Source organism: Chaetodon trifascialis, chromosome 20 (genome assembly GCF_039877785.1).
Source record: "Chaetodon trifascialis isolate fChaTrf1 chromosome 20, fChaTrf1.hap1, whole genome shotgun sequence".
Lineage (NCBI taxonomy): Eukaryota > Metazoa > Chordata > Actinopteri > Chaetodontiformes > Chaetodontidae > Chaetodon > Chaetodon trifascialis.
The window spans coordinates 12,060,108-12,079,118 of record NC_092075.1 but is presented as its reverse complement, the minus strand read 5'-3'; the positions used below and the strand labels follow the sequence as shown (position 1 = coordinate 12,079,118).

The following is a 19,011-nucleotide window of genomic DNA, read 5'->3' as shown; positions in this document are numbered from 1 at the left end:
CATGGAAATGCAAAATCAACCAGTACTTCATTCAACTATGTGCAGGATTAGATTCCAGTAGCGGCTGCATAGGATTGTTTCTGACTAGTGTGATCTAAGTAGCAACAACAAAAGAGTGTTGTAAAGTCTGAAAATCAAAACTTATTTAAAAAAGATAAATGTGATCATTTCCACCGGAGTCAAAAACAGTTTGCTCTGTCGTCTCATCTGTACGCTGACGACACCCACTTGTATTTTTCTCTTAAACCTGAGGAGCCTCATAAATTACTAAAATACAATTAGGAACTTAATGACAAATTATATTCTGCAGTTAAATGTAGATAAAACTGAAGCCTTGATTATTGCTTCTGGCAACCTTCAATCAGAAATCAGGCAGAATCTTGGTGACTTATCTTCATCTTCGTCTCGTCTAATCTTTAATGCTCACATTAAGAGGCTGACTCAATCATGCTTTTCACCAATGAAACACAACAAACTTTAGTCTGTTGTGAATGAAATGGAGATGCTAATACATGCTTTTATCTCATCATGTTTGGATTTAACTTGTGTCTTATGTCTGTTCTCTTTGTACATTTTATCTGGTATTTTATCTGTTCTATCTTTTAGGTTCTATTTGATTTTGCTCAATTTTATTTATTTGATTGTGGATCCCTTTGTGACTGACGTTTGTGAAAGATGCTATATAAATAAACTTTCCTTGCTTGCTTGCTCTCCCGCTTGTTGCACACAAAGAGAGGCCCCCATCTGTATTCATGGGACAGCTTAGCAGCACTCTAACAGCACCATAAATTTCATTTCTACAACCACAATAGCAACACTCTGGTGGCTCCAACACTAAAATAACTTTAAGTCGTCCCAAAAAAAGGATCATATCATGTATCTGCATTCGTTTGGCGTTCAGCACTCCATCATGTCCCCACTTTCATACCAACAACGACTGTCGAGAGAAGAAATCACCAGTTTGGAGGCATCTTATTTTATGCCTTTATTAGACTGGTTACCTACATGTATTTATGTTGATGACACAGATGAGTTATAGTCATTAAGGAAAGATGATTTAAAAAAAAAAGACCCACTAATCTAATCTGATAAATCACTTTAATCAAACTGAGGATTTTCTTATATGTTTTTTTTAGGATGATAACATCATGATGACAGACACCAGAAATTTTGAGAATAAAGAAATTACATTCAGTTCAGCCCTACAAGCAAGGTTCAAACATTTCCATACTGTATATGTACTTTTCATGTTGCAGAAAGTTTGCTTTTGAACAGACCTTTGTCCATGTATGTGTGTGTGTGTTCATGGGCTTCTGGCCTGGGAGCCCTAAACAGATATACACCTGCTCCTGATTCTGCATGCATCAGCAGATGCTGTGTCTCCACTTAGCATGAGAGTTGCTTTGACAGAGTCAGCTATACCCAGGTAGCATGACCCGCGACATCAACAGCCACCTTTTTATTACAAGGCTCTGAAGGACTGGTCAGGACTCACGCTTTTTTATCCCATTTTTATTAAACAGGTTACCTCTTGCAAGTCCCCTTTGGCACTTCTGTACAGAGCCTGCTGAATCTGTGCTGGAATAATTACCAACCGAGTTATTTTTAGCTCATATGATGTGATGATTACATTTAATTACTCAGAAGCCTGTGCTAAAATTAGAAACTTCAGTGGGTTGTAATCACTGTCAGGTTTAGTGCCGCATGGTCTACATCCTCATCCTAATGACTTTCTGAGGACTGCAGAGTTTGTCTCGTGCAAGGCAATTTGGTGTAGCGTGATCGAGACCCAAACATACCCACACAGCCACACACACACCAGCCTGCACCTTTCTCCCCCGCAATCCAGACACACTCCCATGCTTTCACGCACCTCCTCTGCCCGCCACACGAGGAGCTAAAAATAGATGACAGTACGACGAAAGGGGTTGGAAGAAGGAGAGGAATAGGAGAAAAGGATGAGGGAGTCAAAGGAAGCAGAGTTCATCAAAGATGAGAGTAGGAAGAAGTCGAGGAAGAGAAAGAAATGCAATATAGCAACAAAACAGTAGACGAAAAAGGAGATGTGAGAACAAGGAAGGAGGAAGAGCATGATATACTGTCTGTCACCTGGCTGCCAAGCTGAGCACAACTTAGTCCTGTTAGCTTAACTTATGCTGCGTCACAGTTTGCCAACCTCTGAACTGGACAGATGTACTATGGACCTAAACCCCTGTAAAGATTGTAAGGAAAGAAAGAAGCTGATGAGTACAATTATTAGTGATCAAAAGCTTAATACTGTTCATATTCTCATCTCAAATCATACTATTGGTTAACCACAGTGGTTATTGTTAGGGTGGGATAGAATTAATGCTTAATATCACTGATGAAATGTCAAATGAGCAAATGTTTTGCGATGAACAAATTCATCACCACATATTGAATACTCTGTTGACAAGCTAAGCTAATCATCATTAAAAGGACAAGATAACTTGTGACTGCCATACTGGCTGACTTCCAACTGATTATTATTAATATCAACCACACACCACCACTCAGCTGGTGGCCCATAATCCTGATAATTCTCTTCTATTTTTATATAAATATAAAAATGAGCAGTCACACTGCCAACTTCTGTGTCAGCGTGATATGATAAAAACATAAAAAGAACTGGCCAGATGATGTCCTATCTGAGGTTTTTCTTAGTCAGACAAGTGCTTTGTAGGAATACAGATGAAAAGAATCTCTAAGAACTGGAACTGGAACTGAAAATCTTTCAGGGCTATCTCTGTCAGATGAGCCCAGAGGTAGTACATCAACATTAGGCAAGAGGGTAAGAGTAGCTTTATACAGACAGACACAAACACATTACTGTAGAAAGGTTTCACAAGAGTCCATGGAAACTTAAGCCCATTCATATTCAACTGTGACAATTAGACCAAAATTCTTTCATCTGACCGTCTGAACCTTCAGGCATTCACTGTCTATTTTTTAACTTGAGAAACTGACTTCAAAGTAAAGTACTTCCCTTTCTACCCAGCAGAAGTCTGAGCAGCAATGCACTCTTAAACCTATGGGACAAAGAGACAGCAGGCATACATACAGGTCGACAAGACAGCAAGAGGGGAGCGAGAAAGAGGCAAGGAGAGAGTGTGACAAAACGCAAATGAGCAGGCAGACAGAGAGAGAGAGGCAGGAAGACACACAAGGTGACAGGGGTACAAACAGGTCTTGGTAGTAGACAGAGCCAGGCATACACAAACACAAATGATTATAGAGACAGACAGGTAGACAGAGAGGCAGGCAGACAGGTCATTATGTGGGTCAGACAAAGACAGGCAGGCAGGCAGGCAGGCAGGCAGGCAGGCAGGCAGGCAGGCAGGCAGGCAGGCAGGCAGGCAGGCAGGCAGACAGACAGACATATTTACAAGCGCTTGTTTTTGCTCTCTACAGGAGGCTGGTGCAGCAGGTCTGGGGACACATCCATATGTGTGTGTGTGTGTGTGTGTGTGTGTGTGTGTGTGTGTGTGTGTGTGTGTGTGTGTGTGTGTGTGCGCGTGCATTCATATACACATCTTAGGAGGCATTTCTGACAGTCTGTCCCCTTATATAGCTACATGGAGGTTGAAACATCTTTGAATATCTTGCACAATATTATACAACATTACCATCAACCACACACACACACACACACACACACACACACACACACACACACACACACACACACACACACACACACACACACACACACCAGCTAGAACCTCAAAAATCACTACAGGTCGAATCAACCACTCTCTGAAACAGTGTCGACAAAACTCTGCCATGCAACTTAAAGATGTAGCTAATAAAGAGGTAATTTAGCGTCATTGTTAATATTGTCAACAGTTTACTGTGCTTACAGAGAGTAAAAGTAAATGTGCCCACACTGTGGATGGTCACATATTTTTATAACATTTACGACTCAGCTATGAGAAAAAAAATGATTCAGGGGGAAAAAGAAAAATTATAATGACATAATTTTATATATGCTGTTACGTTGTACTACTTCTTTCCCTATCAGTCCCTGTCACACCCACGACAACATGATACAGGTTATGAATCAGGTTATAGGAAGACAACAACGTGGTGAGTGTTATGCTATAATATTGTCACAGTGTTACTGCCCCCACAGGACAATAACTGCCTGCCAATATGTCACACTGTCTCTTGTAACATCCTCCTGATTAAAATTAAGTGGCACTGGATCAGTGAGCTGCCGAAACCCATTATTTGTTTGCCAGGCTTTCTAACTCAGTCAGTGACTGGCTTCCACTCACTATAATCTATGGAGGTAACGTAAAATGCTGGCCATGGCCACAACAGCCTAATGAATTTATTTATTACTGGTGGAGTGTTAATTAGTCAGTATTCAAAGTTAGACTGGTACTTTCAGTACTTGGCAGCAGGGACCCTCATATTGGGTAATTCATTAGGGCTTCATAGGGGAAGAAAAGGTTAAATGTCCTGCCCTGTTTCCACTTCCATCAATGCCCTGCATTGTGGATGAACACCAAGTTCACAGAATTAAGGTACAAAAGAGGGCACTAGCTAGAACACGATGTGCATACAGCCCAATGCCGCACAAAGAGATGCACGCAAACGCAGGCTGAATACAGAAAGCACACAAAACAAATTCAGAGCTGGCACATGAGTATGGTATGTACAAATTCTAAAACAGGAACTGAAAAGGGAAAGAAAGAATTGGTACATGAGAAGATCAGCTTTAATTAGTACCAGTAACAATACCAACATCAATGTGAATGAAAATTCTTTCTTAATTAATATGTATAAAATGCAGAGAACCCTTATGCAATACATTTCAATACCCTTTTCCTCATTTTAGAGCCATTCTATTAACAAGACCTTCAGTGTGTCAATGCTACCTTGATTTAAAAAAAAAACTAAACAAAACACGCAATACAACTTACTCTATGCACCCCTCGTTGTGTCAAATAAGATATTCATTGTCTTTCTGTCCTTTAACTGTTCTTGGCTACCTTGTCCAGTCTTGCTCGAAGGAGACTAAATAAAACACGTAAATCATCTGTCAGAGTCAGATATAGCTGCACGTGTTCTCCACACTTTTCTCTGTGTGTTTGTTGGCTGACTTACAAACCTGGAATGCTTTAGTGCTTCTGCAATAAATTCCTATCCAACTTTCTGGCCAATGGCTATCAATACGGTGATCCACTTTTATTGTTGTCTGAGTGAAAGTTAAGATTCCAGTCATACCATTCATTTTAGCAGAAATGGTGTAAAACTTCTATCATCACATGCCAGAGATGTAAGGCAAAATAAAGGAAAAGTGCAAAGGCAGAGATAGGAAAAGAGCAAAGGAGAAAGGGACGGTGAAGAAAATGATAGAGGGAGAGGAGAACAGAGGAAAGGGCAAGACCAACATCTTGTCACCACCTGGGACCCAGCTTGCTGCCCGGGGATGTTGCCTTTACATAAGAACAGTGGACAGAGCTGCAGCCGAGGGGAAAAAAATGACATAGACTAATACACCATCCTCAGCGCACAGGGGGTTTAACCATCTACAGCAGGGCTGAGCCACCTCCGCTCCTCACACACATGGCCACACAGGCAGACCAACAAATACAGACTGTGTTTTGTTATAAACAAGACAAAAAGATAGCTGTCATTTCTGAAGGTCTGCAGAAAAGAGGCACAAAGCCAGTGGCAATAATAAGGCCAATCTGCTATGACAAACCTGTTAAAAACAGCCCCACAAAAAGAATTGAATAATTGTAATTAGTATCATTTCAGATCACAAACTGACTTTAATGCAGGCAATTTGTGACCAAGCCCCAAGCTGCAAAACTGAATGGAATACAAAACTTGATCATGCTTTCTGACTTTTTTTCCCTTTTCCATGACAGCTGTAACTGAAAAACACAGCTAACCTCATAAAACAAGAGTCCTTACACAGATATGTTCTTTGTTTATGAACCAGGTACAGGTTAAAACACTATTGAGGTTTAAGAAAAAGTTGATCATTAGTTTTAACAGAACCATCAACGCATGCCAAATTTCTTATTGCAGAAAAGTGTTAAAACCTTTGACTTGCATACTGCCAACAGCTATCAGCTGGCATGATCTGCAGGGCAGCAGTGGTTACCATCACAAGTTTGAAGCACATGAGAAACCTATGAGGCAGGGCACACTGTGGCCCCTGAGGTACGCTTTCAAAGAGCTGTTGCCAAGGATAATAACACAGATACTTTGGTCAGAAAAAAACAAAAACAAAAGTGTTGAATTAGATGTGTTGCAGTTACAGAGATCTAAATATAACCAAGTGTAAACACAGACAGGACAAAACTGGTGCGGACGAAGAAATCATTAGGGGGACTTGAGAATGAGTCATGTTGTTGGAGGTCATCACCAACATTAGGGGATCATCTTGACAAAGACAATACTTTTCTGTTGTCTTACCTTTGTAATAAGAGTCCGGTATTCTTCTACCTGGTGGTCATTGTTATGACAGCCTGCCAGGAGCTGCCACACCTCCCCACGGAGAGCCTCAGGAATGCCACTCCGCACCAAAGCTGGCAGCTGCCTGGGACGCACTGATAAATTCATATGCCTGAGGAGATGAGAGGAGAGGTGAGGAGAGAGGAAGAACCAACCATGGTAGTTTGTCAAAGACATACAAATTTCCAATGATTATGAAAGATAATGGGGATAAAATTATTATTGTTTCACATCTCATGTTGTCTTGTGTTAGAAATCCAGCGCACCTCTTTCTTTTACAGGGTGCGCTTTGGCCCCTGCCTAAAAGCCCAAACTGACGGAAAGATAGGCTTTGTCAACATGAAAGCTAAAACCAATTCAGCACACACACACACACACACACACACACACACACACACACACACACACACACAGTGAACGTATGGTGGGAGAGCAGGCAGGACAGTCGTTATGTCACTATGGTGTCCAAAAACCTCATACAAATATGCTAGAAGAGGGACTAAGCATATGACAGTAATGACTGTGCCCAGAGCTGAAAGAAGCGAAAAGAAGCTGAAGTCCATGATGCCACTGTACATCTTTCTTTTCTTTTCTTTTTTGTTTTGTTCTCAGTTGAACTACATTCAAAGTCCAAGGAATTCTGAAAAACTTAAATAAACGTAAAGATAATAAAAGTCAAAGAATAGCTGTTACATAACTGTGACCTCAATACTGACCTAAATAAAACAGATTTTTATTTTTGCCCGAATTCAGTTACTTATTTAATCAATCCTTAAAGTATGGCACACTGATAACTCGCTCATTTCAAGAGTTGTACATCTGCAGTCTTTCCATGCATACCTACCTACAAGGCCTACCTGAAGCAATGTTTTCACTGGCTCTACACTGCGTCTAAAAAGAACTATCATCGTCTCTACGGATGGTCTGCTGGGCCAAGATCATGACAACAAGGGGGAGTTATATCACCTAACACCACAAGTGTAAGGATTTACATGCATAGCAGTCTTACAATCAATCAAGCACTTTTCACTGTTTCAGACTGTAAAATATGTGATATTTTTTACAGAAAACATGGGATACCTTATTTATCCCAAACATTCTTCTTCAGTTTTATTACTCTACTTTTTTTGCACTGACATTTGTTCATTAGTTTTACATTATTCTAACTCTGCACAATACAAGACAATAAATGAACAGAAAAATACAACACTCAGTGGCAAATTGTAATTCTTTCCTTCCTCATCTTCACATTCAGATGTTCAAGCTTATGGGGGACACACTCCATGTCAGAGAGTCGTTTAAACTGTATGTAGTGACAGAGGCAGAATTGGAGATGCAGAGAGAAGCTAAACTTGGAGGCACAGCTGTACCTACCTACAGACGATCGCCTGAAAAGAGCTGACAGAAAATCCCTGAATCCCTAATGGTTCTCTCACTCCCCCCACCCCCACTTCTTAATTCATCCCTCTCTATTTTCTGAGTTTGTTTGGTTTATTTGTTCTGAGCACCAGGTTATGCAATATGTGGCATTTTCTGTTGAGACTGAGAAGGGAAACAAAAGTATACTGTGTGTTCGTGTGTGTGCATGCATGTGTGTGTGCATGTGATGTAAGCAATGCCAGGCCTGGTCCTTAGGGGCATAAGATTGAAAAGGGCTTTCTGTGACTTGCCTCTCTGTGCTCCCTGAGCACTACATCCCACAATGCCACAGCACACACGCTAGCTCAAAGAAAGACACACACACACACACACACACACACACACACACACACACACACACACACACACACACACACACACACACACACACACACACACACACACAAAATCACCAATCACTTGCACAAAGGCTGGTATTATTATAATGATTGGTTAGTCTCATGATTCCTCTCTTCATTTAGGACAAATGTCCTCCAAAACACTTTGTGTTTTAAGATGCTGATGTTGAAATATATATATATATATATATATATATAAAGTCTGTAAGTCTGTATATAAAGTATGTATTAAAGTCTGGGCAGTTTCTATTCAGTTCATCACAAGCTTTTGATTAAAACCAAATCCAGTAATGGCAGAAGGAAGCCATCGTAATAAGTTGCTGATCAGAAAGTCCTGCCTACTGCTCTTTCTTCCACTAAACCCCACACAAAAATGATTTACTGGTGTGTGTGTGTGTGTGTGTGTGTGTGTGTGTGTGTGTGTGTGTGTGTGTGTGTGTGTGTGTGTGTGTGTGGATGGAAGGTGTGTGTATGTTTATTCATTGCGACTGCAACAGAAGTGGAAGGACAAAGTTAACGAGGGAACAAAGCCTTACCACTTGGATAACAAGTCTCCCCACGTCTCCAGGATCTTCTCTGCACACTCCTTGGAAACGTCACCTGATCCGCTGAGTAACGGCTCATCGTTATCTGGACACACAGAGTGAAAACAAGTGAGATCCATTGCTGTCCTTCTTACATGTTTAGATTTTCCCGTTAAATACTGCATGATAGACGGATGTTTCCTCGCTCACATACATTGCGTTTTGTATAGTCAGTCACAAACCTCCTGCTTACTGGTGTTACCATGATGGTTCCTACTCCACTAACAGACACTTTGTTTGTAGGTGTATAATGAAATGCTTATGTCACAGGTTGTGTTCTTCTGGTTTGATGTTTGGTGATGTTGTATTTATGTTTTCATCTGATCTGCATGGGAGCTGTGGACATGATAAGATTGAATTTGAACAGCAGCTCTCTTAAAAAATTAGTTTTTAAACACATGCTTACCTAGATGAGGAATTTTATGATCTCAACAAATTGCTAGGTGTTGTATTTCAACTTTTCATTGCGTCAGATAAAACTACTGCTTACTATCTCTGTGTATGTACTCTGCTATCTTAATATTCACAACGGCAGGCAATAAACGGATATGCAATCCAAAGAGTGAGATCAAACTGGACCAAAGGCTACACAGATACAAAAAGTACCTCAATTACACTCTCTGCCTTTTATTCGCATTGCTACCTCTCACATTCCCCAAAAAACACACACACAAACAAGCACACACACACAGCACTGCTAGCTAAGTACTGTGAGGATACAGTACAAACAGTCCTGTACCATAGTGTCTGATCTCCCATGGGATGACTCCTGTGGGCCACAAGTCTATATCTGGTACAGCCTCACAGGGTAGAGTTTTCATTTTTTATATAAAGTATCAGTCATTGAGTCAGGGCTGTAAATGTTTAACACTAAATATCTCAAGGCATGCAGCATAACTCAGCTGGGTTGTATGTTGGTTAACCACGTTTAAATTCATGCTGCTGGGCAGTAATAGTTTTATTGTTGCGTTTGGAGGTATGCTTCAGAATGAGAGCAGTCCTGACCAAGAACACCACAATGGTTCAGCATTCCAGAATAAAAGCTAGCCATAATATATTACCTTGCCAACTCGGCTTCTGCTTTGAGGCTGTTTATGTGTCTGACATGATCATGTACAACAAGCGGTTCATAAAGTTCCAACTATTTTTATGTGGTTGTGCTAGTCAAGCCTCTTTTTGTGGTTCTTCGTGGTCATGCATGTAAAGACTATTTTTATATGGCTTATATAGAGAAATGATGCCCTTTGCTATATCATGAATGAGATTTTTAATAACATATTTGCTATCATTCTGTGTTATGTGTCTGTAATGAGAATCAATTAAATGGAAAAAAGTCAGACAGCAGCCAATCACCTTCCTCTTCATCATCCTCAGGTGGTGAAGGAACCATGGTACCAGGCCCGGTAAGCAGGATGCCGGGACTGGCTGTGGTCTTTTGTTTCTCTCTCTCAGTCTCACTTTCCAAACTCACCACCTCATAAAGTGTGTCAGAGGCAGGACTCTTTCGCTCCTTACGCTCCATCTGAAGAGAGATGCAGGAAAAAGTGTCGAGAGACCATCCTCGGATTGATAAAACATCAAACCTGGCCATTACAAAACCACATTGCATGAACACGTCGCAGGTCACTGAGATAATCACTTGAACTGATTTAATCGCGGCTGGAAAATGACCTGACATACCTGCCGCAGTTTAAGGTAGAAGGTCTCAGTGTAGTTACGCTTGCTGAAGGGCCAAAACAGCCTGTCATTTGGGGAGCACACTCTGACCCTCGTCTCCAGCAGAAAGCGGACTGGTTCCTCCACCTCTGTGATCACCAGGTCCACCGCTGTTGTCATGTACATGAATTTATCTAGAAAAACAAAGAAAATGACTAAAACATTGTCCCCACTGACAGATTCCCTTTTGTTCAACACCAATAACAAACACATATCTTACAAATACAAATGTGTCAAGTGTTAGTGTGAAGATAAGAGTCAATAAAAAAACAACTACCCATGAAATATGAAGCAAGGAAACAGCAACTGTTGAAATTCATTCTGCTTTATTAGACTCTTCGACAGATTTTTGGCCCTTACCTTTGGGCGTTTCCTCATTCACAGCCTGGAATTGAGGCGTGTTGGGGTTCCAACTTCCTGTGATGATGTAAGACTTCCCGTCTGAGCTCTTTCCCATTGACTCCTGAAGGGGCACAAGTTGGAAGAACTTAGCAAACACACCATGACACACACACACGCACACACACTCAAACACACACTTGGAGACAGCCACCCACCAGGTCTAGCAGGTGCATGTCGCTGTTCTTTACATTTTTCCCTGGGCTGAGCAGGAGACCGAAACACCTAGAGAAGAGACACACATTAAAGAGACACATTCAAATAAGAGACATAGAGAGATGCAAGAGAGAGAGAGAACAGTGAGATGAATAGGATTACATAAGGAAAAAGGAAGAGTAAAAAAAGAAAGAACAGAACATGAGTGGGAGCCAGACATGGAACAATAAATCTCCCTATAGAGTAAAACCAGTTGTTAACTATCACATGTTACCACAAATGGCTTCCTGGACTGATCCTCTAACACAGACCAGAACATGGAGTACATTAAACACAGCGCTTCAATCCTTGCCTTCTCTGGGTTCATCAAACAATAACAAACCACGATGAAAATGGAAGTCTGCAAGAAGGTGATGGAATGTTTACATTTCAACAGATTTATTAAAGGTGGAAAATGAGGAGCCCTGGAGACGGACTCAAATCAATCACCCTTTTAGAACAGTGCCGGAACATTTAAAACCTGACATGGACCGACATGCAGATGTCAAGACGTTCACCGGTGTGTGTTCTGTGATTACAGAAAAGTGTTTCCTTTCTTATGAATGTCTGGTTGTGTTTACAGCAGACACGTCTCAACTGTAGGAAGCTATTCGGAAGATGTTCTGTGTGTGAGTGTATGTGATTGAGCTTGTGCTTTGTTTTACCTCTCAATGGCCAGTTCCTTATTGGAGGTCTGCTGGACATAAATGACAATTTTCTTGTCCATTCCTGCACGCAGCTTGAAGCTCTGCTTGTCCTTGTCTTTTGCTACAGCACTAAATAGGTAAAAAACAAAAAAAAGTGAAAAGGTCACAAGAGAAAAACAGCAATAAATGTGTCAGAAGCGTTGTTAAATTGTGTAGCAGATACAGTGTTACAGCATTGAACAGTGTTATAGTAAGGCAGATGTACTGATATTTGAAAGCTTATATCAGAAAATGATATTAGAGATATTTTAGGTAATAAATGACCACAGGCTGACAGGACAGGTTGTTTAATTACGCCTGAACCAGCAGGGAAAACAACAATACTGCTGTTTCTTCTTTTAATGCAAACAAACACATAAATCAAAGCAACTCATGTTTCTTCTGCTGGACAACTACACCACTGGAATTCCTTCAGTAAAAACAAGACTGGGTTAAATCTAATATATGGCTGGATCGTGTATGGTCAGCGGTCGTGTCTATAATGTGAATTCCTGGATATTAAATTTTCCTCTACAATTTTCTCCAGTGGTCCCAGTACTATTTGTTCTCAAAGTGTACTGAAGCAGCATATCACACGACAAAGGTAAGCTATCTTTGAGTCATAAAATGTTAGAAATGCAGTTGCAAGAGCAATACTTTCTACCCATTCCTTAAAATGACTGATTTGAAAGAAAACTTCTGAATAGAACTATTCTAATTATGGCCCCCTGCTCAGTCGTTCTATCTGCAGGATGACTGTTGTTTTTCTATGACTCACTTTGTATTCAGTGCTTTGATACAGTTATATATATATATGTATAGTTTATTTATATATGTTCTTTGGGGTGCTTTAACTATGCGCTGTCCCTCGTGCCTCTTGGCACATCAAAAGCTGTTTTCTTGGCATTGTTCAACTTGTACATGTACAATGTGACACTTTGTGGTATTTACTTCACCTCTCCTCCGCTGTGATTGGACGGCTGGGTAAAAAGTGACAGTGACATCTCAGTGACTAGAAAAAAGGCGTCAAACATACAGCGCTCAGTGCAGACTAGACGCTCAGCACTTCATCACACTGCTGACGTTTATCAGTGTAAATGTGCGGCGCTACCACTGTTCGCACCTACTCGTTGAAAGACCAATAGCCAATGGTGAAACTCAGCACTCACCCGACAGACCAATGGCATAACTTTGTCACTCAGGTACTCAGTCAGTCAGTCACAGACAACCATGGCCCTTCTGTTACAGCCCAAAAACCAAAAACTGGATAGACCCATTTATCATAATAAAAGCCTACATAAGAGCCATGTTCAAACATGCTCTGGTCCTGGTTCTCTTCTGCTCTGAAAGCAGATGTTTGAGACAGGACCAGTAAGCAACATTCTCCAAACCCTCGCTGACACAAATTCCTCGGGAAACACTGAGGAAACCATTAAGTACAGAGATTCTTGAGTACGAAAAAAAATCAATTTATCAATTTGAGCTGATTGAGAACCTGCCATGATGTTAGGCACCACTTGAGTCGTGGAATTACACTGTAACTAGGCACCCTGACTCCAGATAAACAGGCTTGTTTAGATCCCATTAAAGTAAAAACTTGAATATTCTACTTACGGATATTATACCATTAGCATACTTCCATACCTTATTTCCACAAGTAAAAAAAGGCATGTATGCTTGCATGAGAGAGCTGTTTGCTTGGAGCACACCAAATATAATCAGCCAAAAGCTAATGAGGAGGAAATGTGTGCTAGCTAAAAATAATCGCGGGCATTTTTGTTTCTTTTGTTTTGTTTTCCAAATAAGATGAGTATCAAGGCCTGTTTGTGAATACACAGAGGTGACTCAGTAATATGGGTAAACAGAAAACAAAAGGTCAGGGAAGATGTGTTGAATGGAGCAAACACAGGAACCTTCTGTTCTCTTTATCAATGTGTGAGAAAGAGCATGATCTTAACTCAAGGTAGTCAGAATATGAGTCTACCGTGAGAAAGGAAGGACCCCTCTCTCTCTTTCACATGTGATCCTCTGTTTCCTCTTTAGTTATCTTTTTATTTATCTATAAATATTTATCATTTCACATTACTCTCATAAATTCAGGTTTCATTTGGTGACACATGCTTCCTGTATATAAACCAATAAGTTGATGCTTCCCTCATGGTATGTACTTCACATGCTGTCAGCCCTTGAAGGGTTTGTGACTTTTTGTAAATGGGTCACCCGAAAGTGTGCTAACTTCACTTAATCCCCAAAAGTAGGGCTGCATGTCCCTGTGTTTGTATGCATGATGGTTAGTTTGGTGAGAAACATTTGGTGGTCATTTTCAATCAAATCTTTATATATTTTGCTAGAATGATGTTGTCCAACACATACATTCCTGGATAGATTTGACTATTACAGCTGGTGTTCAATATGTGGTCAGTATGTGGTCTAATGACAAGAGACTGAGCAGAATGCCTACATCTACAGCACAGAAAACTGATTCTTTTCTGGCAAAGGTTGGCTCGACAGAAAAAAGGTTCCAGACTTCTGTGCAACTCCAACATATTTCAAGACGTTGTACTACATATTCACTTTTCAATATTTTCACAACTGTGTATGAATCGATAATGATGAGAGAAAGCTCTAAACATTAAAATACATGATGTGTGAGAGTGTGTCTCACCTGAAAGTACCCTTGCCATCATCCTCTTTGATTTCGAGGCTGACGGTGAAGGTAAACAAGTCGCTGTCAGGTGTGAGCGGAGCAGCCTGCTGGGATGATAGAACTGCCTTCTTAGCTGACCGCCGAAACGCTGTGGCAAAGCTGTACAGTATCCGACTCACCTGCAGGAGGTAAGGTACACAAGACCCTTGATGAACAGGAACTAAACACAAGACTGCACAAACACAAGGACGCTCAAAGAAAATGAATAATTATGAATAATTATGTGTAATGTGTGTAATTATGAATAAACTATCATGTGACCTGTAGTTTATTCTTCTGTTAGCCATTTCCCTCAAAGAAATAGAATTTGGCTTCACAATGAATAAACTTGTAGTTATGTTTGGGGGAAAAGAAACAAATTGCCACACATTTTGAGTGTGGAAACCACAGACAATAAACAAGGACAGTCCAAGTGGTGCAATCAGAGAAAGTCTTCTGTGCCAATCCCCGTCCATGCTGCCTCCACTCCCCCATTGGCTTGAGTTATAGACACAGACAACACTGACAAGTCAGATATAAATAAAATCCAATAGAAAACATCCACTGAAGAGATGGACAGTATCATAAGGCAAAATACTGCTTTCTTTTGGCTTTGGCATCAAGTTAGCAGCTTCTGTAGCTGAAATGTCTTGTGGACCATAAAATAAAGATTTGCAGTAATCAGTAAGTAATCACAATCATTAGTATTGATTTAAAGCTCAATCAAACCTCTGCAGATCTGTTATGTCATTGCGTAATATGGGACATTAAAAAGCTTACCTAATGTGATCAACCACTCTACTAACAGCAGAGTCTCCAACCTATTAACCATTTTGAGTTTTAATCAAAACACTGATTCATTTTTGCTTTTGTGGAAGTATATTTTCAACTAACATTAAACAGAGACACCTCAGTCCTTCCAGAGACTGCAGGGTTCTGCTAAATCTCCAACCCCAAAGAGGAGCAGAGTTGAAGAGGGAGTCAAGCTAAAGACTGCCAAGTGTGGAAAACTGGGTGCTAATGATTTATTTATATTCACTAAATGCACTTTTCACTCAGAAGACTGTAAATTTGTGAGCTTCACATTTAGTCAAGAAAAAGTATTTTATTTTGATTATTACTACACAGACATGTGCCTGTGATAATAAACAGAGTGCTCCCCCAACCAGAGGCCCACAGCACAGTGGTTTTGGATCATCTCTAATTCTGGTAAATAACAGAGCGTGGGGGTGAGTGTCTGAGGGATGGAGCAGGGAAACTGCTGTTATCAATAAATAAAAATGCTCTTTTGCTTTTTTTTTTTCAAAGCCCAAGTATAAAGCAGCTTCTAACCTCTCCTACACAAAGTCTTTGTTAGATTCTTGGTACGGCAGAAGGATGTTAGGGCATTACAGGGGATTTATTTGTGGAAACAACGGGGTGCTGGAAGTAAGAGATTTGGAATGAGTGGAGTTAAGATTGGGGTCACCCCTTGTATTCAGGAAAGTATGACAAATAACAGAAAAGAATAGTGCTGTACTGTTCCAATCACTGCTGAAAACTGACCAGTTTTACAAGTCTACAAATGGCTTTTTTATTCTTTGTGTTTGGTGTGAAGGAGCTTTACCAGGACCTGGACAATACTGCAAAAATATCAATCTGACAAGTAATTTAGGCTGATATTAGGTGCTTCTCCTATAAAAAGAGAAACACTCTACCATCCTGTCTTTCCAAAGTTTTTTTTTTTCTTCAGGCAAACTATAAAATGACCCCACACAAGACAAAATAAAGCAGATCAATCGAAATCTAAACATAAAACTATTCAGTTAACCCTTTCTCTCAGAGTACAAAACGTGTGTCCCTGGTTGTTTCTTTACTCAGGAAAACATTTAAAAATATGTCGTATAAACTGTAGAGGACATTACCTGTTACTGACTAAATTTTAATGATTTCTTATGAAATCTGATTATATAAGGTGTTTCGGATATGGAATCAGCCTTTATCTACAAGCTGTAGCCTTTAAAGATCTGGAACTTGTTCAGCATCCTGTTACATTGTTTTACTTTCCGTCTAGGATATTCTTATTCTTTCTTACTTGGCAGCATGATCTTAATGAGCTCACCGACATGTAGCTTTGAGACATTTTTAACTGATGTCACAGAAACCATCTACATCCATTTGCTAGTGTCCAATTTGTGTTTTTCTCTCTAAATGTGATTTGTGTTAGGAGCCCAAATCACTTCAGTGAAACAAATCTATTGAAGCAGTACTGATCTGAAAACAGCACTAGATATACATCTTTGGACTGGAGCAGCAAGTTTATGGGCACCGAGGGGAGGTGTTGGATATGAGACTCAGCAGGGCTCTGCATCACCATCAACACCAGACAACTGGGAACTGTTAGAAGCTAGCCTTGGGGCCTGACTAGGAGGTCTGGCACAAAAGAGGACTGAGGAGGTGGTTTGCTTTATGTATGAACAGTTCCACTCCAAAACCCACAAATCTGTTTAGAAAAAGAAATTACACAGACTCTCCCAAAAAAAAGCATATGATTACAAAACCTGAAAGTGCTGCCAGTGATAACTTCAATAAAATCATAATTCCCTTTCCAAATTATTGTATTTTTTTAAATTATGGTTAAAGAATGCATCAGATGCTCTTCAAAATCTGAGCTGAGGCCCCCCCACCTCGGCCTTGAACCCCCTAACCCTAATCCTAACTCGAACGTGTGATGGCTTGCCACAAGGTTACCTGAATACACATCTGGAAGTTTGTGTGGATATGCAATCAGAAAATGTGTTTCAAAAAATGAACATTTGCAAATACCTTTTAGGTATGGCTACAGTGTCCAAAAATACACTTCAAAATAGTGAGTCAATAGTAAGTCAGTTCAGAGGTCAAAAGAGCTGTTTACAGTGGATTGAGGCTAATGAGAGGCATATGACTATGACTAGAGCAGCTTTTTTATGAAGAAGAAGGCAACCAATGGGCTGACTCGCACAAGTCTAATAATGCAAATGAGAAGCTCCCCCAAAAAAAGGGAAAAAAAAAGCTAGCTGGTTTGTTGCTGGGGGGTTTGAAAGGAAGAGAAGGGCGGGTGCAAGAGGAAGAAGAGAGGGAAGAGGGAGCTGAAGACAGAGATGTCCGCTTGCTAAGTAAAGACACAAATTACTGCTGGAGATTATGTGGATTTGTGTGTGTGTGTGCGTTTATGCATCAGTGTTTTTAGCGTGAGCATGTCTGTTACGGGTGGATGTCTGGGAAACTGGATAGTAGAGTGATGTGGGCCTGATAAAGTAGCGTCTGTCTGGGGGCTCTTAGTGACATTGAAGAAAAGTGCTTCCATGAAGGAGAAATCAGGTCACTGAACACTGGAGCAGTACTTTAACCCAGTTCCATGAGTGGATTCTCTCGTCTCCTCTTTTATGTTTCTGCTGAACCCACTGTATATAAGCAATGACACTTCCTCTCTCCTATAAGTTGGCTCGGGGGATTGAGTGTACTTCTTGTTTGTGTATGGTGTCCATGTGCATTGCAGCGTGGCCTGCAGTGCATGACATGATCCCCGAGAGATCACTGAGGAAGCTCCCACACTGACACTGAACCCTGAGGGACGGAATACAGGGAGATCAACAATTTAAGACAGGGTCAACCAGAACACTGCTGGCAATATTAGTGTGAACACAAGTATATGTATGTGAGTGGAAGAGACAGAAAAAGTGTGAAAAAAGTGAGGAGAGTGTGAAGTGAAATGCAGAGCAGAGCGTCTATAAGAGGAGCTTGTGCTCCCCCTTTGGTACACTATCTGAATAGCAGCAGCGTTGGTTGTTTACGAGTCTTTTTGGATACAGGTTTTGCTTTCTGTAATTATTTCTCCTGTTCATAGTGGCCTTTAAGAGATCCCTTCCTTAAGCACTTTCAATGGAGGTGATGGAAGAAAAAAACTTCTGACCTAACAGTTTAACTAAAACTAATAAGATTTTAAGCAGAGTTAAAGCCCCTCTTTGTGTTTCCCTGGACAGTTTTTCCATGCTGAGCTGCTGCAGAAACATAGTAAAAAAAGAGCATTCTGTACTAAAAACTCTGCAACTAAGAATCTGAATCAGTTCATTACCAAATATGTCTTGACATCAGAGGGATTTGCCTTGGTGTTATTAACTTCATTAACTTCAGATACATTTTGGAATGCAAAAAGGTGCACCTACCATTTAAATGTGTCTTCAGTGAACACAGTTACACACTACCTGAACAACAGTCAATAAATCAATCAATCAATGATTGAATCCTCACCGCTTCTTGGATTTGGCAGCGGAACACGTGGATCCTGAAGATCTCAGCGTTGTAGTGGCTCTCAGTGAAGGCGAAGCAGTCGCTCTCTGGTGTGCCGTCATGGCCTCTCACACAGAACAGAATCTTATAGATAGGGTAGTTGGCAATTTCCGTACTGGCATTGGGGTCCAGCAACCTGTTATAATATGTATGAAACAATTATC

The 19,011-nt window shown here is 40.6% G+C and overlaps 1 protein-coding gene across 3 annotated transcripts in view; it reads right to left on the bottom strand.

The window, feature by feature from the left end:
* The window catches only part of LOC139348358 (rab GTPase-activating protein 1), a 73,436-nt gene that overhangs the window by 38,461 nt on the left and 15,964 nt on the right, over positions 1–19,011 (bottom strand). For all 3 annotated transcript variants that reach the window (XM_070988366.1, XM_070988364.1, XM_070988365.1), the window contains 9 exons: positions 18,809–18,983; positions 14,519–14,679; positions 11,833–11,943; positions 11,131–11,197; positions 10,934–11,036; positions 10,538–10,707; positions 10,211–10,379; positions 8,810–8,903; positions 6,457–6,607 (listed from right to left, as the gene is read on the bottom strand). In XM_070988366.1, the coding sequence (XP_070844467.1) occupies positions 6,457–6,607; positions 8,810–8,903; positions 10,211–10,379; positions 10,538–10,707; positions 10,934–11,036; positions 11,131–11,197; positions 11,833–11,943; positions 14,519–14,679; positions 18,809–18,983 (1,201 nt within the window). The remainder of the gene's footprint in view (positions 1–6,456; positions 6,608–8,809; positions 8,904–10,210; positions 10,380–10,537; positions 10,708–10,933; positions 11,037–11,130; positions 11,198–11,832; positions 11,944–14,518; positions 14,680–18,808; positions 18,984–19,011) is intronic.